Source organism: Ambystoma mexicanum, chromosome 3p, assembly GCF_040938575.1.
Source record: "Ambystoma mexicanum isolate Mex_15411 chromosome 3p, UKY_AmexF1_1, whole genome shotgun sequence".
NCBI lineage: Eukaryota > Metazoa > Chordata > Amphibia > Caudata > Ambystomatidae > Ambystoma > Ambystoma mexicanum.
The window spans coordinates 503,441,712-503,469,502 of record NC_090925.1 but is presented as its reverse complement, the minus strand read 5'-3'; the positions used below and the strand labels follow the sequence as shown (position 1 = coordinate 503,469,502).

General features: G+C 50.3%; 1 protein-coding gene across 2 annotated transcripts in view; it reads left to right on the top strand.

Moving 5' to 3' along the window:
• PTPN1 (protein tyrosine phosphatase non-receptor type 1) overlaps window positions 1-27,791 on the top strand; it is an 894,220-nt gene that overhangs the window by 295,212 nt on the left and 571,217 nt on the right. For both annotated transcript variants that reach the window (XM_069651172.1, XM_069651173.1), the window contains exon 3: window positions 6,960-7,060. In XM_069651172.1, the coding sequence (XP_069507273.1) occupies window positions 6,960-7,060 (101 nt within the window). The remainder of the gene's footprint in view (window positions 1-6,959; window positions 7,061-27,791) is intronic.

Below are 27,791 nucleotides of genomic sequence, written 5' to 3'. Positions count from 1 at the left end.
GCCTCATCTGGGACACGTGCTCCGAAAGGGTCTTCCACTCCAAGGACAAAATTGCGGCAATCAGGAGGGCCACGTCCCACTTTCTCAGCCGAAGCGCTACTTCGGTTTTTGTGGTACCAGCATCTACTGGGCCTTTTTGCAGCGGTACTGTTGGCCGTCCCCCCACAAGACTCATGATGAGGAGAATTTAGCTCCACTTCACAGCGTCGTGGAAACAGGAGAGGGGCTCTCAGGCCGAAATATCTCTCTCTCTCTCTCTCTCTCACTCACTCACTCACTCACTCACTCACTCACTCACTCACTCACTCACTCACTCACTCACTCACTCACACGGTGGTACAGGGACTGTAACCTGCGGACAGGCAAGCCCTTCAGGCCCCCCGGCCCACAGGTGACGATAACCACAGACTCCTCCCTAGAGGGCTGGGGAGCCACCCTGGAGGACCTCTCGGTCCACGGCAGGTGGACCAGTTAAGAACAAGAATACCACATCAATTGGCTGGAACTGAACGCCATCTGGTTAGCGCTCAGAGCCTTCTTCCCACGTCTGAAGCGAAGGGCTGTCCTCATCCGGACAGACAACTCGACCAGTATGTACTACATCAACAAGCAAGGGGGGGGGGGACCAGGTCCCCTTCCCTGTGCAGACTGGTGATCAGCATGTGGGAATGGTTCTTGGAGAACGGGATTTTCCTCAAGGCAGTACACCTTCTGGGGGAAGCCAACCTGGAAGCGGACAGACGGGTTGGGAGCAGACGACTATGAGTGGCAGCTGAACAATCTCGTTGCACAGGAGATCTTACACAGTTGGGGCCTCCCCCAGGTGGATCTCTTTGCCACCAGGCACAACAAGAAGTGCTCCCAGTTCACCTCCTGGCAGGGGCTGGGCCTAGGCTCCCTGGGCGATGCCTTATGGATCCAGTGGAACGGCATGTCAGCTTACGCCTTCCCACCCACTCCACTGATTCACAGATTGCTTTGCAAATTCAAGGAGTCTCACCAGCTCAACCTCATTCTAAAAGCTCTGTGGTGGCCAGCCAGGCCATGGCTCTCAGAGCTCCCCAGCCTCTCGGCGGTCCCTCCAATCCACCTCCCTATGGGCCCAGCACATCTTCTGACAGCAGGGGGGCAGGGTCGTCCACTCCGCCCCTCAGAAGCTGGCCCCCACAGCATGGTTCCTGACCAAGTGACCCTCTGCCACCTCAAGCCAATCTGTAAACCATTCAGGGGGCTAGGAGCAAGGCTACCAGAGCCCAGTATAAAAGTAAATGGACCAGGTTCTGCCACTGGGCGCACTCCAAGGATATTGACCCGCTGGCTTGTTCATTGGATGACGTACTGTCATTCTCAGCGCACCTCGCCGACTCTGGCGTGCAGGTGGACACCTGCCACACATACCTCTGAGCCATTGGGGCCTACAGAAATTAGGATAAGGGGGTCTTCACCTCCTCCAACCCGATTGTCGGGAGACATTTGGCCAGACTTGCTAGATTATAGCCTCCCATCAGGAAGCCACACCCTGTGTGAGATTTGAACCTAGTCTTGGGCGATCTTGAGCACAAGCCATTTGAGCCTATGGCGTCCGCAGACATCAGGATGTTCATCATCAAGACGGCTCTGCTAGTCGACCTCACTTTGCCGCGCAGGGTCAGCGAGATCCAGGCCCTAGCTGCCTCCGAGCCGTACCCCACCTTTCACAAGGATAATGTGGTCATGCGGACCCATCCGGCATTTCTACCTAAAGTACCATCAGCCTTTCACTTAAACGAGGAGATCGTCCTTCTTACATTCTGTGCAGACCTGAAGGACGAGCCTCAGAGTTCTGCACTGCCTGGATGTCAGTCGTGCCCTGAAATTCTACCTGGACAGGACAAAGGGCTTCCGCAAGTCAGATGCTCTATTCATCCCTTTTGGAGGCGCCAGGCCCGGCTATCAGACCTCCAAAGCCTCCAACTCCCGCTGGATGGTCTCGGCCATCAAGGAAGCGTACGAGGGCCAGCATAGACCCCTTCCGGCGAACATGCATGCCCACGCGGTCAGGGCCAAGGCAACGGCCATCGCCTTTCAGTGCCATGTCCCCTGGCAGGTCATAAGCAGGGCGGCCACATGGGCCACTCCATCGTCTTTCTGAAAGCATTACTGTTTGGATACCGGCTCCAGACCGAATGTGGCTTTCGGACAGGCGGTTCTCTGGAACCTGTTTACTTAAGGAGGGTCTCCTCTCCACCCTGGGGGCTACATTCAGTTGTAATCACCCATGCAGTATGGAGGAAAGGGGACGGGACGTAAGAGTAATTAGAAGTTACTCACCGTAGTGACTAACGTACTTAGTCCATAGTCCCCCTTTCCTCCATACGTCCCACCATCCTCCCCACCCCCCTCCCCCCCTAATAATCTGGTGTCATTAGGCAATGGCAAATCTATTGTCGACGTGTCTTTGGGATCGAGGTGTGGCGCCGGAGGGTGGAGTCAGGGCAGCACATGCTCCCAGCGCCACGCCTCTGCATGGCTAAATTTAGAGGGGAAGAGGATGTTTTTGGTCAAAAAGGTTTGTCGCCCATCCCTCGCGAGGGACGCCCATGCAGTATGGAGGAAAGGGGATTATGAACTAAGAGTACATTAGTCACTACGGTGAGTAACTTTTCACTAATTAATGAAACAATGGATACACGCGTGCCTAGCTGAACCAGTAGCTGGTCTGTAGCACCTGCTCTTCAATGGCACAGACCAGGTTCACAGGTGTCCCCTGGAGCCGCTGCTGTGACAGTCATATCTGCACCCAAACCAAAACTCTTCCAGTTACTATCATGGTGGCAGTTGTAAACTTAAAGGTAATTCATATTGGAGTTTAAGGTATGAAGGCTTATTTCTTGGATATTTTGAAGTCTCATCAAATTGATATCATACAGGTGTCGTACTGTGAGCCCAGCTTGGCTGTGGAAGGGTTGTGGGCATTCGGGTAACGCAGTGTGGTTTTGCTAACTTCCAGAACACAATACTCCATTTATTTGCCTCTCATGGGATCCATTGTGAGGCCTGTTAATGCCTCACTCCAGCAGGGAACCCACCCCACAGTGGCTGTCCTGTGAAACTGCATCGAAGGTCACACCCATCCCAAAAGGTCTAGCCTCACACCGGGATTCTGCATACCAAAGGGACTTTGATGCTATTGACAAGTGAGGGGTTAGTTTAGTGCACATGCAGGCAACTCTGCATAGCTGCAGGACTCCGATTTCCCAAGTTTCTTTTCCTTCCCGACTCCTCTACTTCCACATAGTACTCTGGGTATAATGTCAGAAGGCAAAGACCACTTGTCTCAAGAACATGGATTGGACCCCTGAAAGCAGGCTTGCTTCAGACTAGTCATTCTGGACTTTGGCCGTCAAAAGAAGGGGGGTCTCGCACTCCTTTGCTGATTCATCATTGGACTTGAGCCCTTGAAGAAAAATTGGGAGAGAAGTTCTTTCCAAAGCCCTCCAGTTGTGAGGTGGGGACAAGTAGTCCAAGGCAGAGGCAAGCTCTGCTCCCTAAACCTCTCCAGGGCACTTTGGGGGTGACATGCTGCTTTAACAAGACCTGCCTCTCTGCCAGCCAAACTGGTACCCATGTCCCCGCTGTGCTGAGGGACCACTGCAGTTGTGTGCTAGCCTCCTCGGGAGCCCGAGAACAAGGACGATATTTGCCATTGGGACTACCGGCACCTGAGAGGCAAGACAACCTTGATCCCTGTGTTTGTGTAGGGTTGACTTCCTTGTGAGCTGATTCTATGGTCTCATGAGCCCTGCAAGAGCAGAGGTTTGTGCGGATGGAACACAGAGGGTGAGAGAGACAGTTGGAAGCGACAGCAGGGCTGGTGCCAGTAGGGCTCCCGTTAGATTCCCAGCTATGTAAATATAGAAGTAAACTATTTAATAAACATAAGTTTGTTCCTCTGGCGTGGGCCGTGTCTGCTCGGTCATTATAATTTACACTGTCAACCTACTGCAAATGGTGATGCCAATCCGTTCAATCCAACAGGACTCTCCGGAGCTGTCTTTGGCGCTCGTCGACTTTTGAACCACTGTAATGCACGTTTGAACCAAATTGCTGCTGCACCACGCCATCTGAGCACGTAGTTGTCTCAGATTGAAAAAAGCATCACTGCACCTACAACGCTTGAACTGCTGTTCGAAACTCCAGTCTTTGCCACCAATCCAGCCGACGGTCGAATCGACCCTGGTGTTCACCACAAACCCCATCCTTTTGCGCACTGCATGGATCACACACCTTGCGCATACAACTGCCATCAAACCTCGACTGCTGAACCGAACATGGTGATCCTCGTCTTTTGGAACCATAACTTTCAGTTCGACCCCTGACTCATCTGCTTGATGCCTGGACTACCACGACTGTGGCTTCAAACCCAAATCGAACTGTCCGCTCAGCACTAAGGATCCTGGTTGACAGTTGTTGAGCGCAACCAATGTATTAGTGACTTATTTGTACCCCATGTCCAGTTTTGGGCTCTACAAATTAGCTACGTTACTATGATCACATTTGGCATTCAAGAACCTAGCCTTTTTAAAGACCATTGTGTTTTATTGCCTCTGTCCCATTACCCAGAGTGCTGTCTGGCACTTCTCGCCCACCGCATCGCTGCTCTCTTCCCCAACTTTCAGTGCTATGCGGATGATACCCAGCTCATTTTCAGGCTACCCTCGGCCTCCTCTTCTCCTTCCCTCATCTGACTGTCTTTCTGCTATCCAGGAATGGTGTGCCACCAACGACCTCTGCCTTAATGCCAGTAAGACCGAGATGCTACTCATCGGCACACCCACTCCCTCCTTCCCTGCAGCTCTCTGGCCGGCCTCTCTTGGCCCTCTTCCTGCTCCTACCTGCAAGGCAAAAAACCTTGGGGTCATCTTCGACTCCACACTCTCCTTCTCTCCTCACATTTCTGACGTTTCTAAGAAGTCACACTACCAGCTTCACCTCCTCAGCGGTATCCTTCATTTCCTCTCCTTCCCCCAGAAGCTCACTGTCTCCAGAGCCCTGGTTCTCTCGAAGCTGACTACTGTAACAGCCTCTATCTAAATCTGCCTGCCTCTACTCTCCGCCCTCTGCAACTCATCCAGAACAGGACTGCAAGACTTGTCCTTGGCCTCAAGCACAGGGACCATATCTCTCCAGGACTGAAATCGCTACACTGGCTCCCTGTGGCTGCGGGGATTAAGTTCAAAACCCTCTGCATTGTCCACAAGGCCTTCTGGGGCCTGGGGCCAAATTACCTTCAACTCTCCCTTCCCAAATATCTTCCTTCTCGAGCACTTCGCTCTTCCGCCTCCAACTCCCTCAGGGTCAGCCGCTTCTCCAAGCAACGAGTTGGGGGGAGATCTCTCTCCGCAGCAGGGGCCTCCCTCTGGAACAGCCTTCCTGCCTCCCTGAAACTTGAGGAGAACCATCTTCCGGTTCCGGAAGCACCTAAAAACCTTCCTCTTTGCTTCTGCTTTCTCTCTCCCCTGCTAAATCACTGAAACTGTACTGAATCAGCAACTGGGCCACTCACCAATCTCCGTCCTTGGCCCAGCCACTCTCCCCTGCACTGCCTTCCTGGCAACCCCTGCACTGCGGGACAGTCTCTGTATCCCTACAGCCCCCCTTCCCAGCACTTGTCTGCACTTATCTTGCACTTGCCACCAGCTGGCCCTTATTATTTATCTTGTTCATTACTAACTCTGTCCTGCACTTTCCCCTCTCCCTTTCCCCCTTGCACTTTTCCCGTCCCCCCCTACCCATGCACTTGCGCGATCTGAATGACACCTGGCCTAGCTGAATTAAAGTATATGTATTTTTATAGAGCCTTGATTGGACATTCCTTTATTTTGGACTCTTGGACTTGTCTGTTTGGATTTTTACTGTTTCACACCTCTACCCATGTTACAAAAGGCGAAGGGGATATTTTTGCACCATGCTTGTTCAATCTTTGATTGGATTCACTCTTTGTCGAAGTGTGAGGGCTGAGTAGGTGGTTTAGGCTGTACTCCTCCTTTTAATCCTACGGGCAGTAGTGAATTCGTCACAGTGGCTTTCACAGGTTCTCACACGACTCACTCGTATCCCACATATACATGTTGGCTATTGTCTAAAATACTACACAAATGTTCTATTAATCTGAAAAAAGTATTTCAGGCGTGGTGACGAAGCCGCTCAACGCTTTGTTCCTGGGGAAAAGTCACCCAAAATAGGGTGGCTAGGCTATAGCTATAAGTGAAGTATTTTGTTTATTACTTGACTTTATTTTGCACCATGTTTTCCCAGCCTGATGGTAAGTATTCAAGAGTTTAAATTCATGAACAATACTAATGCTGGAGAACTAGTTTCAGGTAAATAGGTTTTCTGAACTTATATTTTTAGCATCGTGCAAGTAACTCTTTGACTAACTTAAAAGGTTGACACTATTACCTGTAGTGTTAACTGTTCACCATCTCTTCTCTTCTCATTTATTTAGGAACTTTGTTAAATGCAAACAAAATTGTTCAGTGGTCTCTGTGCTAAAAAAGGGAATGACTACCAAAATTAGAAACTGATAATAAGCAGTAGGCTTACTGCGTTTAAACAATCCCTTTCTTATATATGAATAATACATCTTGCAGTGTTATACAGTGATACGTGTGAAATATCTTTGCACAATGGTATAGGTTATTATAGATGTGCATGTGGTAGGCTGTGCATATTAAACATTTACGTGTCATTCTAAATGAGGACAAGATGTTTTAATCCGACTTTGATAATGCATCTCCCAATTGATTGTGTGCTTGATAGCCTTAATGTTACTCCATATAAATGTTTTGGGATGTTTTTATATTACGTTTCACCAATTCATCAGATATATGTTCTTTCCATTGCATGTCTGTTTTTCTTATGTGAATTACGTTGTTGTGTGTATTAATAATCTTCACAATTTCTTGCTTATACTGCAGTTGACCACAGTAGAATTAAGCTGCACCAGGGTGAAAACGACTACATCAATGCTAGTTTGATCACAATGGAAGAGGCTCAAAGGAGTTACATCCTTACCCAGGTAAACGAGTGATAACTGTAATAACATCACTATTTTGATTCTGCTTCTAAGGTGCAGTGAGCAGCAAGGAGTATCACTGACTACAAAGGTATTTGGACAGGACAATTAACTGAGTGGATTGCTGTGGCTACAAGCAGTATCAATGTTTGATGCGTTAAAAAAAGGAAGTGCTGCTGCCTCAACAGATGCCATGCTTTAAGAGACATTACCATATACTTGTGTGTGTATATGTATCGACCTGCTGTTTTATTTTGTTTTAGTTGCACCGATAAGCATTAAGCATGACATTTATTGGATTGATGGAACTCGCACTGGAGGTCTTTAGTTATTATGTTATCAAGATATGTACAGCGCCCATCACCACTGTAGTGGTCCTGCAGCACCTTACCTGATTATTTAGCATATTTTGACCCCACATGGTGGTTGCCAGTTCTAGGTCTGTGTAAAAGGAAGGGGTAAGGTTAGGAAAATTGGAGATTGGCGACTGAGGTTGGCGTGGGAGAGGATCGTGAAGAGGGAGACTATAAAAGTTGATATATTCTGAGGGCACAGACACAATGGAGTGAGCGTGATGGGATATGGTTGCTGTTTTAAGGATGCATGCATGCATGCATGATAACTGAAGATAGTTATTGGTATACATGAGAAGGAATCAACTGTGTGCAGCTTGGTTTTAGTTTGATGGCAAAATCTAAACCAGCCTAATGCAAGTACTAGATGGTATTGCTGATTGAATGCATGATAGACTTGAGATGTGCTCAAGCAGTCCTTAGTATTCTGGAGGCTTTTAGCAGGTTGGTTTGTAAGAAAAAAATATAGAAGGCTTAATAGATGAGACTACACGTTAGTGATGCAGTTATCCACACCTGGAATATATATTCCACTTCAAGCATATCCGCACCATATTTACACGGCCTCTGAACCCATTTGCCATAGTGACCAAGCTCTTGTCTTCCAAAAATGTCACTTTCTTGTTCGCCATTTCCTCGCCCACAACCAAAGGGCTACTACCAGCACTGAAAATCATTCCAAAATGGCAATGCTGGGTCACCTCACTGCTATCTGTTGGACCAGTGTTGCGCACACCACTTTCCATTGAAGTAAATCCCCCAGCCCTGCTGACACAGCAGTGACTGAAAATATATCCATTGCCCAGAAAATATATCCATTGTCCAGAAAATATATCCATTGCCCAGAGCATGGGATCCATCAGGATGCATACAGATTGTTGCAGTCTTTCAGGAACTTGTAAAACATCCAGGTCCCCTTATATGCACGCCATCTGTCTACAGAATACTCTTCCCGTGGTCATCCCACTGCAGCAAAGTTAATGAACCGAAGAGATGCTGCACTTTCCACATGTTGCACTTCTTCCAGCCATCCAGTTTCTCCAACAGGCACGTAATTCCATTCCAACTTGTCCTTCAGACCTTTGATAACATTGCAATTGAATTCAGCTAGATTGGCAAGGAAAGCAAATATCCTTGCTAGACGCTCTGTCAAATCTGGAACCAGGGTACGCCCAAGTAACCTGCCAGTCCCTGAAGGCTCCAGCAGCCTAGCACATTCCCTCGCACAGTACAGATGCTCCACTTCAGGTTATCACATGGACTGAATTCTCGGTCGATCCTGCAGAATTCATAAATGCCCACTGCAGAAACATGATAAAAGCCGCAGAGCACACCATTGTCAGGGCATTTTTCACATAGTGATGTCCATTGTATACCCAGCAACCAGAAGTCGTTCTCAGTCACTTTTTTTCTACACCCAGTGTAGCAGGAGTATTCATGCTTGGACTGCCTCCTACAGAATCGTGTTACTCTGCCAGCCACGACCCTGTTGAGCCTCCACATGCACTGGCTCTTGCCACTGGCCTCACCATTCCCACAGCAATGCACTTTCCCTGTCTCTGCCAAACCTCCCTTGCCATAGAACCTAACTTCATTGTCCCTCGAACTCTTAACCCCTTTGGGCTGCTCGGAGGATACGTAGGCAAACGCTGACACCTGTACCCCAGCAGACTCCCTTTTTGCCAGCCTTTCCTCGCAAAACAGATGCGATTCTTTCCCATTTTTCAGTTATATGTAATCTTACAAAATATTTAAAATGTGCATTGTTTTCATTTTTCTCCAACTGTGAAATTCATTTTAAAAACCAGTTTGGAAATCTACGATCTTTTTTTGTTGCAAGAGCAATGTCGCCGTGTCCTCCACTTGTCCCTTTCATGTAGGATGTGGATGCTAATAGGTGGCCTTGGCATATCTCTTAACACGTCTTTTAGATTTGGCACAGCCAAAAACCTTTTTCTCGGGGATCTGAAAATGAACTGCAAGCACAGAAACAGCTGACTTCCCACTTCTTCGCTTGCTATTCAAGTCATTGGTTGTTTCTCTGATGTAGTGTCCATCCGTCCAAATTGTTTCTTCCTATAGCATGCCGAAATGACTTAAGCAGAAAAGGGTAAAATGTGCCTCCAAATAGAGCAAATATGGTTGAGATAATTTTACATAATTAGTTTGTACACCTTTATTCACATTAACTGCACTACTATATAACTATGAGAAGTACATTAATACATACACTGTACATGATTTTTGTTGTAAAATAAATGTACAATCCCTAACATTGTTTTCAGACATCACTCCTTAACCCTTTAAGTGCCATGGGTTTTTCCTCCCAGTGCCAAGGCCTTTTATGGTGATTTCGGTGTGTCGCCATTCAATGCCTTGTAACTTTTTTGTTACATGAGTATCTTGGTTGTGTGACAAAGGGCACCAGCAAATGGGTGAAAAGGTTATGAAAACCACACAAACCCAACAAATGTCATAACTTCCTGCATTCCCACACGTGTCCCGATGAAACGGTACCTCACATGTGAGGCTGCACCTACCTGGGCGCCAAGGGGAAAGCCAAATGCATCCCTAACCCCAAGTCTTTTCCAACATCTGAATTTCACGATTTTTCCAGATGGGCACACCATACAGATATGGACCTCGGGTGTCCAACCCACCAAGGAAAACAGGGAACCCCATGCATTTCCGAAAAGAGGACACCTGTGGGAATCCTTAGAGGTCTGACTTGTGCAAATCGGCCGAGAATTTATTACCCAGAACCCCCGGCAAAGACCCACATGGGAGAAGGGTGCCCAAGGCCAGGGATATTAGCACTGACTTTGCTGGAGCCCTGGCTGCCCTGCGTTAGTTTCTCCCCACCAGCAAGGTATTGGCACACTGTCGGGACTCCCTGGTGGGGAGAAGCTGTAATGCAGGGCAGCCAGGGCTCCAGCAAAGTCGGCGGTAATATCCCTGGCCTTGGGCACCCTTCTCCCATGTGGGTCTTTGCCAGGAAAAGCTGTAATGCAGCCCAGCCACAACTCCAAGACGGTTGCAGGTGATGGCCCCCGCCTTGGACATCCATGTACCATGTGGGTGTACCGTTCTTTAAGCACAGCAGCAGCTCCAGGGAGCCCCGGCAGGATCCCCATTCCTCCCCAGAGGTGACATCTGTAATGTAGCACAGCCAGAGGTGGAGCCTGGGCTTGCAGACGGAAAACCCACATGGGAGGGATCCGCTCCCAGGAAAACACCAATGTTCTGCTGGCATGGGGGGCAATTTGTGGCCTGCCCCTGCAATTGTGTCCCAGCCCACCAACATATCTGCCCAGACGGCCCATTCCCACCCACACCACCAACAATCCAGCCTCAGTCTCCCCCACCCCACTGACAGTGGGCTCTAACTATAGAATAATAAAAAAACAGTACTCATAACGTTGCAGCTGCTCGCGTAGAAAAAGCTGTAAACAAAACAAAAAACATGTTACCTACGGTCACACCAGCAAAAACAAATCAATAATTTTCAAGCATGCCCCCCCCCACCTTGCAAGCCATCCCTGGTGGTCTACTGAACCTCACCCTACCCCCTCCCCCTGAAAACACATTTGCCCCGTCCTACAGGCAGATATCTGCCTCCAGGGAGGCCTGCACGAGGTACCCCTGCCTCCCAGGGCCTCTTATAAACGGCTGCGTGAGGTACACCCCCCCTCCATTTGGGGTTGGGGGAGGGGAAGAGTACCTCAAAAAGTGTGGGACAGGCCCCCCAGTGGGTGGGGCAGTAAGGTTTGGCCACCCTGGGGCCAGATTGGCACACCAATGTGCCCCTCTGCGCCAAGGGGAGTTGGGTTACCAAAGGAAAAAAGTGCAAATGGTGGAATGCATTTTAGGGGGGCTGTGGGGCACCCCAAAGCGACGGGGAATTTTCTAATGGGACAGGGTGGTGACCCCCTGCCCCTCCAACCGAAATGGAGTGGGTGCCATGTCATGCAGCCCTCCCTGGCCCCAAATATCTGCTCCTAGGAAGGGACACCTGAGCCAGGGAGGAGTGCAGGACCGCACCCCCCCATATCTGCCCCCAGGGAGGGCTACATGAGATGCACCACCCCTCCAATTGGGGTGGGGGTAGAGAGGTGCACTCCCCTCACATTAGAAAATTCCCCGGCGTTGTAGGGTGCCCTCAGCCCCCCCCCCCCAAAGGGCAGCCTGCCATTTTCTTTCACTGTTTTTGTCTACCAAACTTGCCTTGGCGCAGAGGAGCACACTGGCACACTAATCTGGCCCCGGGGTGCCCCAACCTTATTACCCCACCCACTGGGGGGGCCTGTCCCACAATTTTTGGGGGGCCTGTCCCACAATTTTTGGGGGCCCTCTCCCCCTCACTCCAAATGGGTGGTGGGGGCATGTCATGCAGGCCTCCCAGGACCTCCTATAAACGGCTGCGTGAGGTACACTCCCCCTCCATTTGGGATGGAGGGCCCCCAAAAATTGTGGGACAGGACCCCCATTGGGTGGGGCAGTAAGGTTTGGGCACCCTGGGGCCAGATTGGCACACCAGTGTGCCCCTCTGCGCCAGGGCAAGTTTAGTAAACAAAGAAAATTCAAAATGACAGGATGCCCTTTAGCGGGGGTTGAAGGGCACCCTACACCGCCAGGTAATTTTCTAATGTGAAGGGGGTTGACCCTCTCCCCCCCACACCAAATGCAGGAGGGAGGCATCTCATTCAGACCTCCCCAGGGTTACATGCCCCTTCCTAAGAGCAGATAACTGCCCCCAGGGAGGGCTGCATGACATGACCCCAGGTCCATTTTGGGTGGAGTAGGGCAACCCCTTTCCATAAAAAAAAATTTCCTGGTGGTCCAGTGGGTACGGGGGGCACCCCCCCCCCAACACCAGCCATGTTATCTATTTTTTTTTTGCCCCACCCCTGGGGGCAGATTGTCACCCATCCGCCCCCAGGGGTCTCCATACATGTGGTCCATGCTTTGGGGCCGCAGGAGGGAGAGAGGGGCGCTTACCTAGTAAGCTGCCCCCTCCACTCCCCCCTCTGTAACAGATCCCTGGTGTCGAGTGGGCATTACTGCCCCCGGATCAAGCGCCCTGTGCCCGATCCGGGAGCAGCAATGCTGTCACTGTTAGGCAGAAACCTGTGCAGTTCCCTTAGGGACCACTGCAAAAGATTTAAGACTACAGGTGTTTGGCAGTAAACCCACTTGGTAGCAGTCTGTACCACACAGATTCACTGGTAGCTGGGCTGAGCAGTCCGACTTCCTTCAAGAAGAGTTAGGCAGTATACAAAATAGGTACAGAAATTCAGTAGCACAAGCAAACACTGACCAGAGCTTGGGTGTAAAAGTATATAATTATTTATTTAACACACACTTATGAAACACACTGGCACAAAATTGGTAAGATAAGTTCAAAGCACAATCACTATTATCATATGTACATCCCTGATTACTTGTTGAACAAGTCTTAGTTAACACCACTTATTTCCAGACAGAGGTGAGCGCTTAACGTTCGATGGCACTCCAACAAGTTAAATAAAAAGGGAAGGGAAAAGCAGAATTATGGAAGCCTACACACTAAACACTTTTTAAAGAACCACAGCAAGTTAGGAAGGCACAGTTTACTGGTGAGCAAGGAAGTTTAGGTACCAGGCCCACTTTCAAGGGAGCCAGGCGGAAGATGCCCAAGATCAGACAGTTACACAGAGTCTTCAAAGTTTGTGGAGGTATTTCTAAAAAAGGTTTAGTTCAGTGCAGGAAAGTTAGCTAAGGTGTCCCAGGCTAACCCAGGTTCGAGAGACGAGGATTTAATACACCCCTTTCAAACGGTTGCAAGGGAAGCCAGTCGGAACACGGTACCTTAAATGGAGAGGATCCTCCAGCGGGGGCAGTTGTTCCTGGCAGCGGGTGCAAGTCGCAGCGTCGTCCAGAGGAGGAGAAGATCTCGTCGTGGAGGAAGGATGAAGGCCGTTGCACTGCCAGGGAAGAACCCAGCCGCGGAGTTCTCCGGTACAAAGGTACTACCCTTTTGGTTCGCGGTAGTGGGGAAAACGTGGTATCCCGGTTGCCGGGGTGCTTGGCACAGGCAAGGCGGCCACGAGATGCTCCAGGATGGCGAAAAGAAGGTAGACTTGTTATCTCCACCAGTCGAAGGAAGAAGACTCTCCGGACTGGAGATCTCCTCTCGTTGGGGAAAAGTGGTGAGACGGTTCAGCAGGGCTTCACCGGTGGTGTCGTTGCAGGCCGGCTCAGCTTCTCCCTCCTCGGATTCTTAGGTCCTGTGGCGACTTCTGAAGTTCCAGTCCCCAAAGCCCTGCTTTTATGCAGCATACCCCCATTCACTCAGACTAGCTGTCAATCAAACATGCTAAGTGGTGAGCCGGCCGGCTCACCACTTGGGCCATTCACACAAGAGTGCGACTTGAGTTACCAAGGTAACTCAGTCCAGGGTGCCTAAACCCTCTCCCACACCCCCTGTGGTACCCAGACAGAGTGGCACCACTTTTGGAGGCTTCTGTGGAGAAGCCCGCCAAAAAGTGGAATTAAGGGCTCGACTTGGAGTCACAGAAGAGAACACCAACGCCATTTTAGAATCGAGTTCTGGCAAAAAATACCAACCGGCGAATTAATATTAAATAAATAAACCGGCGGTATGTTCGAGGCTATAAGAATTAAATAATTAAAGTTGGTAGCCTCGAACAATGGGAAAATCACATAGAGATATATTCGTGGTCGAATATAAAAAGTAGTATCCACTGCCACCAGCCAAAACTCGATCAGGGGGGACAGAGACGTGCCCCCTCGAACAACAGACGCCGGGGCAATCTAATTGCCCCGACCAGTACGTCCACAATGATGGTTTGTACTGGTTTCTGTTCATAATTTGGGACTAGCAAAGCCAATGGTGCCTTTACACGCCCTGGGAGCCAGTAGTCAGTCCCAGGGTATGGAGTCTATGTTGGGGGGTCGCTACGACACCCCTGGGTTATGGCACGGAGGGTGCTGTGTAACCCACATCAAAAAAACACATCACACCCTATGGAGTAAAAGACCCCATAGCCCATAAAACACATGGCAAGTTAAAGGAACACCTCAAATCATGTCCAAGAGTGGGAGCAAAAGAATCTCACTCTTAGCAGGAGAGAAAAAAATAAACCCCAAAAAATCCAGCAAAGCTGCTGGGGGACTCGCTAGGTTTGGGGAAATTAGCCTTACAGAGAATTCTCCCGAACGGTCACAAAAGGTATCGTTGGAAAGGGGAGACTCTCTCCTTTCCAACGATACCTGCCTCGATCTCCGGCTTGAAATACAGCTGGGGATCGAGGGGGAACAAGGTGGAGACTCACCTTGCAGCCTGAAATTGCTGCTGCGGTGAAAATTACTTTCACTTTCATGTCTGCGTGCTTAACGCATGCTGACTTGAAACTGAAGGTAATCCAGCCCCCTGGCAGTGAGGGTGGACTTCCTCCTCACATAGCCCAGAGTTTGGATTACAGTTTTGTGTGATGCCTGCTTTGCAGGGATCACACAAAACAAGGTGCCAAAAAGGATGAGCTATCCTTTATCTTAAAGACTATATTGACAAACCGGTTTCTCCAGGCTGGCCCGCTCCATGGAAGCGCAGGGACTGTTGCTGGGCCGACGGGCAACCCATGTTCCTTGTTCCCCTTCACTTAGCGTGAGACAAGAACACCATTTATTTTAAACTGTTTTTATTAGCATTTGTGATGTACATTTTCTATTATACGGGCATTTTCCAGCATGAATCCGTGTGTACATAAAGTTGTGGTTAACAGTAACTCAAACAACAATAACTTGTCTTTGCTTACAGGACGCTCCTGGCGGGGCTCCTTCCCCACTTGCAAATCAGTCTGTGCACCGGCCATTTGGATGGTATGCTGATTAGCGTAGCCAAGCCTGGATGACTAGTAGTTGGGATGTAGGTGATGTCGGTTAGCTACTATATTGTCAGTGAGCTAGCAGGGTCTCATGGGGGTTTATCGTCTGACGGGTGGAACATGTCCCAGATCAGGGCTTTCCAGTCCTCATATGCCGGGCTAGCCTCTCCTCCCGCTTTGGCCACCCCTTCTCCCCAGACCTTGGTTTCCGCCTTTGTCCAGTGCTCCAGCTCCATTTGCCATTTCTCGAACTGTGGGCCCTTCTTCGATTTCCATGCCATAGCTATTGCTCTTTTAGCCAGCACGCATGCCATGTCCATACGTTTCACTACATGTCTCACTTTGCTTATCCTTGGGAAGGCGCCCAGGAGCATCTTTCGGGGGATCAGTCATACCTCACCACCCCCACCCCTCTGCAGGCTTCCTCAATTTTGGACCAGAAAGTCAGACACCCCCAGAACATGTGCAGCATTCCAGCCCCTTCTGCATTACACCAGGGGCATGTGGGTTGTGTGCTCCTATTGAATTTATCAAACCTGTCTGGTGTCCTGTATATGATTGGCAATTGAATCAGCCTTAACCGGGCAATACTTGACACTTTCCGGGGAAATGCTAATATCCGCTCCCATTCCTTCTGTTATATTGTTCCCCAGGTCTGCCTCCCATCTTTGTTTCAGTGTGTCGCTTTTTGGGTTGGGCCTGTTTGCTAGGTGCTCATAGTCTGGACACTGGTTTCCACCCATCCCCCAAATTGTACAGCAGTGTCATCAGTGGGTCTGGCCACTCTTTCCATTTCACTCTGGCCCACTTCCTAACCCTGCCGTACCATAGGAATTGACCTTTTGGACAGGCCTTCTTTCTCCACCATTGACGCAAATTCTTTGAATATCCCGTCATCGTATGTGTCTCCCCAGGTGTAGATACCGTGCCCTTCCCATTTTCTCACCTGGGTCAAGTCTGTTTTGTATAGGGGTGCTTTCCTCCAGACAATTTTAGGGCCCCATCCCAGATCTCCCTACCCAGTGACACTATCATTGGGGTCTCCCCCAAACACTCTAGTGGGGACCCATAGTGCCTCCTTCAGGTCCGCCGGTGCTACCAGCTGTCCTAAGTAGTCTAGTTTCAGGGGTGACCTCATCTGCTAGCCATCTGGTCACGTGGCCCTGTTGGGCCGCCCGATAGTACTTCTCCAGGTCTGGTAGTTGTATTCCACCAGCTCTGTACGGTAGTGTCAGCGTGGTGAGGGCTAATTTGTGCCTAGTGTTGCCCCAAAATAATTCTCTTAGTAGCTTTTCGAGTAGTGAAAAGATGGAGACCGGGATAAGGTAATGTACATTTTGGAAGAAATATAGGAACCTTGGCAGCACTATCATTTTGATTACTGCCGCCCTCCCCATCACAGATAGCGGCAGTCTGGACCAGAATTTTGATTTCCGTAGCTCCTGGACTGCGATTAAGAGTGTTGCCACCGTGCATCTGTTCAGGCGTATGCCGAATGTCAACCCCCAGGTTTCAAAAACGTGCGTGGCTTCCGTTGGATTCCCACCTCTCGGAGCGCTGCCTCTGCACACCCAGCCAGCCTCGCCAGTAGGAACACTCGACTTTTCCTTATTGAAGGCCATCCCCGACACTCGGGCAAAATTTTCCACAACCTCCAATATTTTTGGTATGTTGAGGTGGGGGTCTCTCAGGTAGAGCAGCACATCGTCCGCGTACAAGGAGACTATGCTATTCTCCTCCCACTCTGATGCCTGCATCGAAAAACTGTTTCCTCATGTATATTGCGAATGGTTCAAGGCCCAGAACGTAAAGCATTGGGGATAATCGGCTACCCTGCCTGGTACCTCTCTGGATTTCCCATAGCCCGGACACTGTCCTCCCAGGTTTTTACTCTGTTCACTGGTGATTTGTATAGGATTTTTATCCATCGGATAAAGCATTCCCCCAACCCAAATTGCCTCAGGACCTCAAACGACCACTCCCAGTATAGAGTAAAACGCTTTTATGGCATCCAGGGATGCAACTGCGTATGATTCATGTGAGTCTTTCGTTTGTGCCACTATGTGTTGTAATCTGCGTAGGTTCGCTGATGTATTCCGACCAGGTACAAACCCATTCTGGTCTTCGTGCACTAGTGTTCCTATCACCCCTGCTAGCCTCCTGGCCAATATGGCCGTTAATATTGTAATGTCCTAGGTAAGCATGGCCAGTGGTCTATATGAGCCATAGTCATCGTTTGGTTTCCCTGGTTTGGGTGTCGGCACCACTAGTGTCCCTCTCCTGCTTCTCGGCAGTATCCCTTTTTCATACGATTCTTGGAATACTTCTAGAAGGGTGGGGGTCAGTTCCGCATCATAAGCTTTGTAGAATTTAGGAGGTAGTCTGTCACTACCTGGGGTCTTACACGTGGACAGTGATGTGATTGCCTCAGTTATGTACTCGGCAGTCAGGTCCCCATTCAGGGTGGCTCGCTGGGGTTCACTCAGTGTTGGCAAGCCTATCTCGTCTAGGGTATCTAGGATGTCTCCCCGTGGCACTGTCTCTGCATGGCCGTACAGGTGGGAGTAAAACTGCTTAAACGTGTCGTTAATGTCTGACTGTGTTGTAAAGAGCTTGCTCGTAGTGTCTTTGATTTCGGTAATTGGGTGCTTTGGGTGTTCCCTCCTGCACAGCCATGATAGGAGCCTGCCTGCCTTGTCACCCTGCACGTGTGCCTTAGTGGTTTTGGCCCCATAGTTGAATTTCGCACATGCAGTCAACTTGTCCAAAAAACGGGACGGCTATAAGAAACTTTATCCAACACTAGAGGATAGCTCAAACAAGGGAATCCCAAGACATCTTCAACTAGCACAATTGTATGTCACAAATCCCTCCTGAAGATCCTTGTCAACCAAAGCAGGGTGAAACACGTGTAGAGGGTGAACCTTACTTAGAAGATAGAGGGTGAACCATATAACCCTCATAACAATTGAAGATCGATACAATCTTACCAAACCACTTACCTATAGAAAAGAGGAGCCATTAAAAATTGAACAGCAAAGAGGAATTTGCAATTACAATCAAAAGCACCTTTTGTCAAAAGTGGAAACTATGATTTATTCTTTTCTAATATTTTTTCTTGTCATGTACGTTCAAAGAATCCACATGAAATAATGTATTGAACAATTTGTGCAACATATAAAATGTATTTTTGGAGCGCAGAAGTGGAAGACTTGTGATTATTTTCAGGGAGTCTATTCTTCACATTGGGCATCCACAATGTCCCAAGCTCCACATGCAGCAAACAAATACCACAGTACCAGTGCAGCCATTTCTTACAAAAAAGCACCAAGGTAGCTCGCAACAGCTCTTCAGGCTGAAGGCACTCTCAGAATTCAGGAGGTAGTCTGTCACTACCTGGGGTCTTACACGTGGACAGTGATGTGATTGCCTCAGTTATGTCCTCGGCAGTCAGGTCCCCATTCAGGGTGGCTCACTCAGTGTTGGCAAGTCTATCTCGTCTAGGGTATCTAGGATGTCTCCCCGTGGCACCGTCTCTGCATGGCCGTACAGGTGGGAGTAAAACTGCTTAAACGTGTCGTTAATGTCTGACTGTGTTGTAAAGAGCTTGCTCGTAGTGTCTTTGATTTCGGTAATTGGGTGCTTTGGGTGTTCCCTCCTGCACAGCCATGACAGGAGCCTGCCTGCCTTGTCACCCTCCACGTGTGCCTTAGTGATTTTGGCCCCATAGTTGAATTTCGCCAATCTAGCCCATACTTCTTGACAGGCCCTCTAACTATGGAGAGTTCCATCTCAGCCTCCCTTGACCTTGGGGCGGTTGCTTCCAGTTGTGTAATCCGCTTTCTCCTTCCTGTAGCTCCCTCCTCAGTTTTCTTCTGATCCCACCTGAATTAGCGATGATTTCCCCCCTGACCACTACTTTTAATGCTTCCCAGGTTGTGTCCCATGTCTTCACTCTTCCCACATTAATGTCTAAGTACTCCTTTATTTTGTCCCGAAGATCCTCTTTAGAGGCGCGGCCAGTCAGGGCTTCTGTTGGCATTCTCCACATTGGTATGGGTGGCTTAGAGCCTTGTATTTTCCATTCCATGAGGAGCAGGGAGTGGTCAGATATTGATCTTTCCAGGTAGGAGACTGCCTCCACCAGGGGTAGTTGTAGTCCATCTATTAATAAGTAATGTATTCTGGTATAGAGTGTGTGGGGAGATGAGTAGAAAGAGTATTCTGTGTGTCGGGTGTAATTCTCTCCATACCTCTGCTACGTCTAGGTTCTCTATGACCTTATTTAGTACGGCGGGGTTCAAGTTGGTCGGCAATGTCGGAGGGTTTGATCTGTCCAGTGTGTTGTCGCATATGCAATTAAAATCACCCCCTCATATGAAAAAGTAATCTTGGTATGGTGTGAGCTTAGCTCGCAGCTTGGTCAGGTATGCCGAAATTCCATTGTTGGGGAGATGGGAGTTCAGTATACAAATATCTAGTTATTCAATGCTGCCCCTCAGTATCAAGTACCTCGCCTCTGTGTCTACCTCCTTTGACAGGAGTTGAAATGGTATTGCCCCGTCTATCCACGTGTATACCCCTCGTGCGTATTGAGAGTACAGAGCGCCAAAACCCTGTTCCCCCCACCCCGATATTTTTGTAGGGTTTTCACCGTTAAGATGTTTTTCTTGCAGGAGTACAATGGAGATGCGTTTACTCGTTAGATGGGATCTAATCCTATTCCTGCGTGTGTATGAGCCCATCCTCTGGACATTTCATGTCAATACTTTAATGTCAGCTGCCATCCTTGTTGCAGTGCCCCCTCTTCAGTTCCAGTGTCCACAGTGCACCTGTGTCCTTTATATTGAAGACTAAAAAACATTTCAAACAGTAACTTGTCCAACTCAACCAACTGCACCGTGTGGGCAATGCTCAGGTGCCCCTACCGGATTTGCATTTGGGCCTATACAGGTAATCTCAGGCAGGTAATGGTGCAGCAGCAACAGGCTGGCACCAGTCCTTTCGCGGGGTCGAGCTGTTCTGCTCGTGTTGGGCGCTTTGAAGGGTCTCCTGCCATTTAGCGAGAAATAAGCTGGCATAGGCTTTCTCTTTTAGTTCGTCAACTGTTCTTATCCATGCGTTCCTTCCTTTGTCAGTCTGTAGTTCTCGCGTCCGTCTCCTCTTCTCCTGCCATGTTGTTGTGCTCAAGCCACATGTTGGCCGCTGCTGGTGTCTCTAAGAAGATGGCTCTCCCTTTGTGTATCACCCTAAGTCTGGACGGGTACATCAGCGTGTACTTAAGGTTCAACTCGCGCAGCCTAGCTTTAATTGGGACAAAAGAGTTTCTCGCCCTCTGTCGGCATGTAGTCGGGTATATGGTGATTTTGGCATTGTCTCTGTTTATTACTCCCCCCCCCGCCCCCCTCACGTGAATGACGCAGTATGACCTACCGGTCTTTAAAGTTAAGGATTCTTGCTATTATCGGGCGTGGGTATGATCCTGGTGGTGACTTTTTCTGGAGGCCCCTGCGAGAGCCATCCAGCTCCTATTTCTTGTTGCAGTAGGGTATGAATGAAGTTCGTTGGGTTGGGGCCTTCTGATCCCTCTGGGATACCTAGTAGGCAGACATTATTGCGTCTGGACCGTCCTTCTGCATCTTCGGCCCTTTCTTCCAGTATCCTGTTGCGGCTTTCCAACTCCATTCTTTTCTGTACATCGTCCAGTGTTGTGTGGACATTTCACGTTGCTCCGTTTCTGTGGTTGTTACTCGTTCTGTGAGGTTGCATATGTCTTGGCGCATTAGCTGCATGTCCGATTTCACCTCCTATTTTAGTGTCAATGAAGAAGCGCAGCCCAGATATAGCTTCTAGTATCTGCCTTTCGAGGGGATTGGGTCCTCAGTATTCCATATCTGACAGTAATCGCCACAGCTGTGCTGCTTCGGAAAATCTTTCTGCGGCGGTGACATCGATACGCTGTCCTCGAGGGCCTCTTTTGAGCCGAAGTCACCAGATGTTATAAGTAGGACGCACAACGCCTGTAGCCTCAGTTCCATTTTTTTCCTCAAACGTGTTCACTTAGGAGATCTCGGTGCGCATCAGTTCTTCTGAACTGTTCATTTTGAAGTTTCCATGATGTCTTCTTCCACCCCGCTGCCGGGTTTGAAGAAGTGTCGGGACTGCAGGTCCAAGATGTCGTTGACGTACTCGCATGACGCCTGCCTCTGGTGCCTCGGTGAGGACCACGACATGGATGACCGTGTGGAGTGCCAGTTGCTTACATCGAAGGCCTTGCGGGAGCGTAAGAAGAAGCTCTCTGTAGGTAAGGTGGTCAAGCCCCGGAAGTAGAGATCCACCGGGCTTTCGACTGACGATTCGACGGGTGACTCTCCGCATCGTCGGTGTAAGTCTGGGGGGGTCTTGGTCCAGGAGTAGGTCCTGCCATTCCTCTGCCTCTTCGAGGTACTCGCGGAAGTGCCAGCAATCGGTCGCCTTCCCTGTCCTCGTTCGAGGTGTCATGATGCCTACCTCCAAGGAGCCAGGTCCGACCCAGCAACCTCAGAGGCAGGCATCATTTCCCCCAGGGGAGTTCGAGCGGGCCCAAGCTGGGGCCCTTTGGGCGCAGTCCTGGCGCCTTAGGCGCCAGGCTCATAAAGCTAGACATGTGTTCAAGTGTTTTAATGTGCACTTACCTGATGCAGACCATGCTGCCACATCCAGGCCCTCTTGAGGCCTGAATGGAACTACTTTACCTGTAGGACTACTTTCCACCTGGGTGGGGTCGGGGAAGGATACATACCTGATCGGAGGAAGGATACACACTTGGGACTTCTTCCAAAGCTATTTAAACCACACCCGATCAGCAACTCACGCTTCGCGTTGTTCTGCTCCTCGCAGCTGGACGCTCACCGTGTCAGCTCCTGCATCTGGACTTCAGCCACGCCTGTCAGCATCCTGGGTCACCTGCAAAGGGAGACAAGATACCTTACCAGCTAAATCTGCACCACGGAGACATCACCGACGATCCTGAAAGGGAAGACATTATTTTTAAAAGCATTTTGTTACGATCGCTGCAGCGCTGCATTTCACTCACCTTTCCTGGGTTCCTCCATCTTCAGCAGCGATCATCCGGATACACAGCCACTTCCCAGAGCCTAGAGAAAAAGACAGGAATAAGAGGTGAGAGAAGGAAGGGAATAAGACTTACCTGTTGGGTCATTCCCATTTCATTTCGGGTCTTGCCTCTTCCAGGCATTTTCCGGACCCCAGCCCCTATGGGGAAAAAAGACAAAGACATTGAATGAGCGTATGCAAAGATAGTTCCCGAGCGCTCATCCAGAACTAACCTGCCATTTACTGGAACTAGAAATTCACGTTTCACTTCGGGTCGGCGCCATATCTCCGGCATTCCGAACCCCGGCCCCTAAGGGGAAAAAGACATAAAGCATTAGCGCTTGCTGCAAAAAGACAATGAACATTATTATTAAGCTTGGACTTTTGAACTTGCAACAGAACTTTTACAGAACCTTACCTGAATAGTCAAGCTTACCTGAACTCCCATCAATCCTCAATCCAGTGAAGTAACTGGGTTTCAACGCGCCCCTGCATCAGAAACAGGATGGAGAGCTCATCCTTCCTGACCCTAAGGTGAGACTTCACGGGGAATCGTGGAAGGGTATCGTGGAGGGTTGGAAGAGAATGGGAGGCTTGAGCATAACTCAGTCAGTAGGTAATACTCCCTTTTCACGCACAGGGGAATATTCCTGCGAGCCGGAGAAGCCAGAGTAGAGGGCCCTTCCTGTCCATCTTCAGAGTCCTGCGCTTCACCATTGAAGAAGCATCAGCACTCGAAGCCAGATCTGCGCCTCCGTGGGAATCAGGTGAGCGTTACACGAGGACTCCGCCCGTCGGCGGGTATCTTGTCCCAAAAAGCATTCCACTCCTGTGGAATAGGATTAATTTCAGCAGGAGATGATGGAGATTTTTCAGTCGCAGGGCTCCGGTCCGTCGTGCCGTCGAAAGACGCCAGCCGTGACTGTGCTAGAGACGTCTCTCCCACGCCTTCGGGCTCGGGTGGTCATTGCAAACACTGGGCGCCTTCGAGGTCCCGGTCGGACAAAGATGGTCGCTCTAGACATGCCCGTTCCAGGTCCCGGTCCTCAACGCCCTCGAGACCGTCGGAGCCTGTGAGGTATTCGAAGAAGACATCGACACCTTCGGCGCCGAGGTTGTCGAGGGACGCTCTCAAGGCTCCGCCTCCGAGGACACCATCGGCACCCAGGCTGTCGAAGGACACGCTCGGGGCTCTGCCCTCGAAGACTGTGTCGAAGCCGTCTGTGCCGCGCTCGACGTAGACGCCGATACCATCCATGCCTTTCGAGGCTGCTTTGTCAGAGGTACCCCGTGGCGCGGTGGATCCCCCTAGAAAGGCTCTGGCCAAGGTTAAAAATGTCTTTGTCCCTTTTGCTGTGCACTCATTCCAGCCTTTGGAGTATATTTGAGGTGGATGGAAGAGTCTGAGGAAGGCATGGTGCCTGAGGAGGTGCCTGACGAGATTTTGTCTGGTCATAGCCAGATTGAAGACCTGCGTCAGTCGTTGCACGATGCCAGTGGTCTGGACACTTCTCCAGAGGTGGAGTTCTGTAGGCCTGTGTTAGGCAGAAACCTGTGCAGTTCCCTTTGGGAACACTGCAAAAGATTTAGGACTACAGGTGTTAGCAGTAAACCCACTTGGTAGCAGTCTGTACCACCCAGATTTACCTGGTAGCTGTGGCTGAGCAGTCAGACTTCCCTCAAGAAGAGTTAGGCAGTATGCAAAGTATACACAATAGGCACTCTGATACAATAATACAAGCAAACACTGACCAGAGCTTTGGTATCAAAGTATATAATTATTTATTTAAAAACACACGGTTTGAAACACTCCAGCACTCTTATTGTAAAACACACTAAACACAGTTACTATTATAATATATACAACCCTTATTCCTTATCAGATAAGTTTAGTTTTTTGTTTTTTTTTATTAAATTGTTTTTTATTTTCCAAAAGCCATTGTTTACATACACATAAACAAAACAATAATGTTTAACACCCAACCCCCCTCCACCCCTCCCTCCCTCCTAGACCATTCTGTTCTGTGTGCTGGACTATTGCAGGCTGTCCGAGTCCTCCTCAGAAGAGCTCTCCCCTTTCCCATATAATAGGGTTGTTGTGATGGCCATCCATTGCAATAAGTCTGCAGAGGAGTCTACCTTTTGTTGTCGATATGCCAGTTCCCACGCCCCCGTTTCGGCTGCTGTCCATCTGCAGAGATCTTCCCACCATGTCACAACACTGGGGGCTCTAGGGCTCTTCCAAGCCATAGCAATACGGCGTTTTGCTAAAATGTACATTAAGTCCTTTAGTCTGTTTAGAGGCTTATTCTTTTTACCCCTGGGATAAGAGCCCAGGATACTCGCCATGGGTGTTTGCACATCCAGAGTAATGTCTGCCTCCGCCACTTTTGCCTCGATTTGCTTCCAGAAAGCTTGGATTGCCGGGCATCCCCAAAACATGTCAACCCCACACTGGGTTCCAGGCATTTGGGGCACACCGCGGCGCCCGTCCGGCTAAATTTTGTGATGATGTCCGGGGCAAGGTATGCTCTGTCAAGTACATAAAATTGTATAAGCTGCAAGCGGCCGTTCCTGGAGACTCTTTTATGATGGCCTGTTATGGTATCCCATGCCTTATCCTCAAACTGTGTGCTGAGTTCAAGCTCCCATTTACTCTTGCTGCTAAGGTCTTGTTGCGCTGTGCAGGTGAGCAAAGTTTCATAGAGCCTTGAGGTTTCGTGCCCTCCCTCTGCCGCATTTAACAGATTTTCTATGTTCGCCTGACCAGTGTCCAGGGACTCCATCTCCGGCCAACGTTTTGCAAGACTTTTCACCACGGCACTGTGCGGGAGGAATTGTCCGGTTGGTAACCCTGTGGCCTCCTGGAGCTCAGTGAACGTGAGGATGCCTCGCTCGTCCACCAGGTCCCCCAGGGTGGCGACGCCGCAGGCCTCACATGTGTTCCTAATTACTTTCTGGTCATCAGGCCTGGATGACATGATCACATTGATCGGGATCTATGGGGAATAAGGGTCGACCACCCCAGTGGTTTTGCAGGCTCGCTTCCAGATCAGGATTCCAAGGCGAATCAAGTATGCCTCTGGGTGTTTGGGACCTGACTCGATCCAGAGCATATCTGTAAGTAGTTTGTGGGGGTTTGAGGGTTGCAGAAGGCGGGTGGCGTCGTCTGCCATCCACTGGCTCACATGCTCAGATAAGTCTTAGTTAACACCACTTATTTCCAGACAGAGGTGAGCGCTTAACTATAGATGGCACTCCAATAAGTTAATGAAGAAGGGAGGAAAAAAGATAGAATATGGAAAGATCCACCACTCTAAGATTTAGGAACACTTTAAGCAAGGCAGAAGAGCAAAAGTCACTTGTGAGCCAAAGTCCATAGGCTGGGCCCACTCTTAGAGAGAGCAGAGCACAAATGCGCCCACGATCACACAGTTACACTAGGCGTTAAAAGTCTTGCAGAGAGTTCGAAAAGAGTTTAGAGAGGCTCAGAAAAGTTTAGCCAGGGTGTCCCAGGCTAACCCAGGTTCGAAAGCCGGGGGCTAAATTTACCCCGTACTGTCGGTGGCAAAGGAAGCCAGGCGGAACACGGTACCTTAAGTGGGATGGATCCTCCAGCAGTGGCAGTTGTCCATGGCAGCGGGTGTAAGAGAAGATCTCGACTTGGAGGAAAGCTGAAGGTCGTTGCACTGCCAGGGAAGAAACCAGCCGCAGAGTTTTCCGGTTAAAGGTATTGCCCTTTATTTCGCGGTCGTGGTAAAACATGCTGTTCCGGTTGCCAGGGTGCTTGGCCACAGGCAAGGCGGCCACGAGATGTGTCGGGAAGGCGAAAAGACGGTGAAACTGGTTATCCCCACCGGTCAAAGGAAGAAGACTCTCCGGCGGGAGATCTCCTCTGTCGTTGGGAAAAGTGGTGCGACGGTCCAGCAGGGCTCCACCGGTGATGTCGTCGTGGCAGGTCGGCTCAGCTTCTCCCTCGTCGGATTCTTAGGTCCTGTGGCGACTTCTGAAGTTCTAGTCCCCAAAGCCCTGCTTTTATGCAGAAAACCCCCATTCACTCAGCCTAGCTGTCACTCAAACATGCTAAGTGGTGAGCCGGCCGGCTCCAGTGTCCCGTGTCGGATTCTTCTACGCCCCTCAAGGGTGAAGATTTCATCGAGCCACGCTTTTGGAGGACTCCAGAAGTTTCTCAAGCTGTTCAGGGTCTGCCCTGGATGCCAGCTTCAGAATGTCTTCAAGGAGGACGAACACTCCCTTTGCCTCTACTGCCTGCATGAGGACAAGACGCACGTGGAGAAGGACTGTGCGTTTTGCGGGAACATGTCGGAGCGGACCATGAAGGACCGCATCTGCGTCTCGCCAACTGGCTGGAAGGGAAGAGCCCGTCAGGCGAGAAAAAAGTCCGAGCGGTCTTCTAAGACCTTTGAGGGCGCCCTGGCGACGGGGGCCCAACAGAAGACCAAGCACCGTGAGTCCGCTGGCACCGTGAGCGCCGAATGGTCAGGCTCTTCGGTTGCCAGGCAGGGCGCAACCTCCCCGGCGCCATCAACCACGAGCCAATGCTCTGGCTCGGGTAAGAGGAAGTCCGAGCACCCGGAGAAGCTTCTGAAGAGGCCCCGGTCGAGCTTGAAGGCCCCATCGGAGGGGGAGCGAGGCGGTGACCCTCCCCCAAGGAAAGGAGAAGGCGGTGAGCGCACCTAAGGTGGTGAAAGCCTTGATCCACCCTGCCAAGGCCTCTATCGAGACAGTCGCGGCGGCCCTGGCTCAGCCTGTGGTGGTTACACCAGTGGAGGCGACCTCGGGGCCCAGAGTCTCCCTGCCACCGCGGAGGGAGTCCTCTTTCAAGCCCATCGACACGACCCCCGTGAAACCTCCAAAGGAGAAGGAAAAGGGGGGGCAGGAGGCCATCGTGGATTCGGCCTCAACCTCTGAAGAGGAGCTGATCGAAGTCTTAAGCCACGGCATTGGCGTGGGAGAAGACTAGCCCGTCGGGAGGGACCTCGATGAAGGAGACGACGAGAACGTCGAGGGTGCCGACGAGGTTCCTGACCGCCCGTCGGAATCCCCTCAACCAGTGCTGCAAGACAACTCGGCGGCCGTTTTGTTGGCTATACAGTCCTTTTGCTCGGAGATAAGGATGAGATTGCCGTTACCACCAACGGAGGAACCGCTCCCGACGGGGGACCCGGAGCCAGGCCCTTCTGGGAGCCCTCGTCCTAAGAGAAGAAGGATTCATCCTCCATCTCATTTTTCAACCATCACGCCCTGCTCAGCCCTCCTCTCCGTCCACGACCCGTGGGGATGATACAGGGACGGACACGGCCGCGACTGGTATAGACGACGAAGTTTACGACGAGGATCTTCCGTCGTCGCCTCCTCCCCGGGCTTCCCCGCCCGACG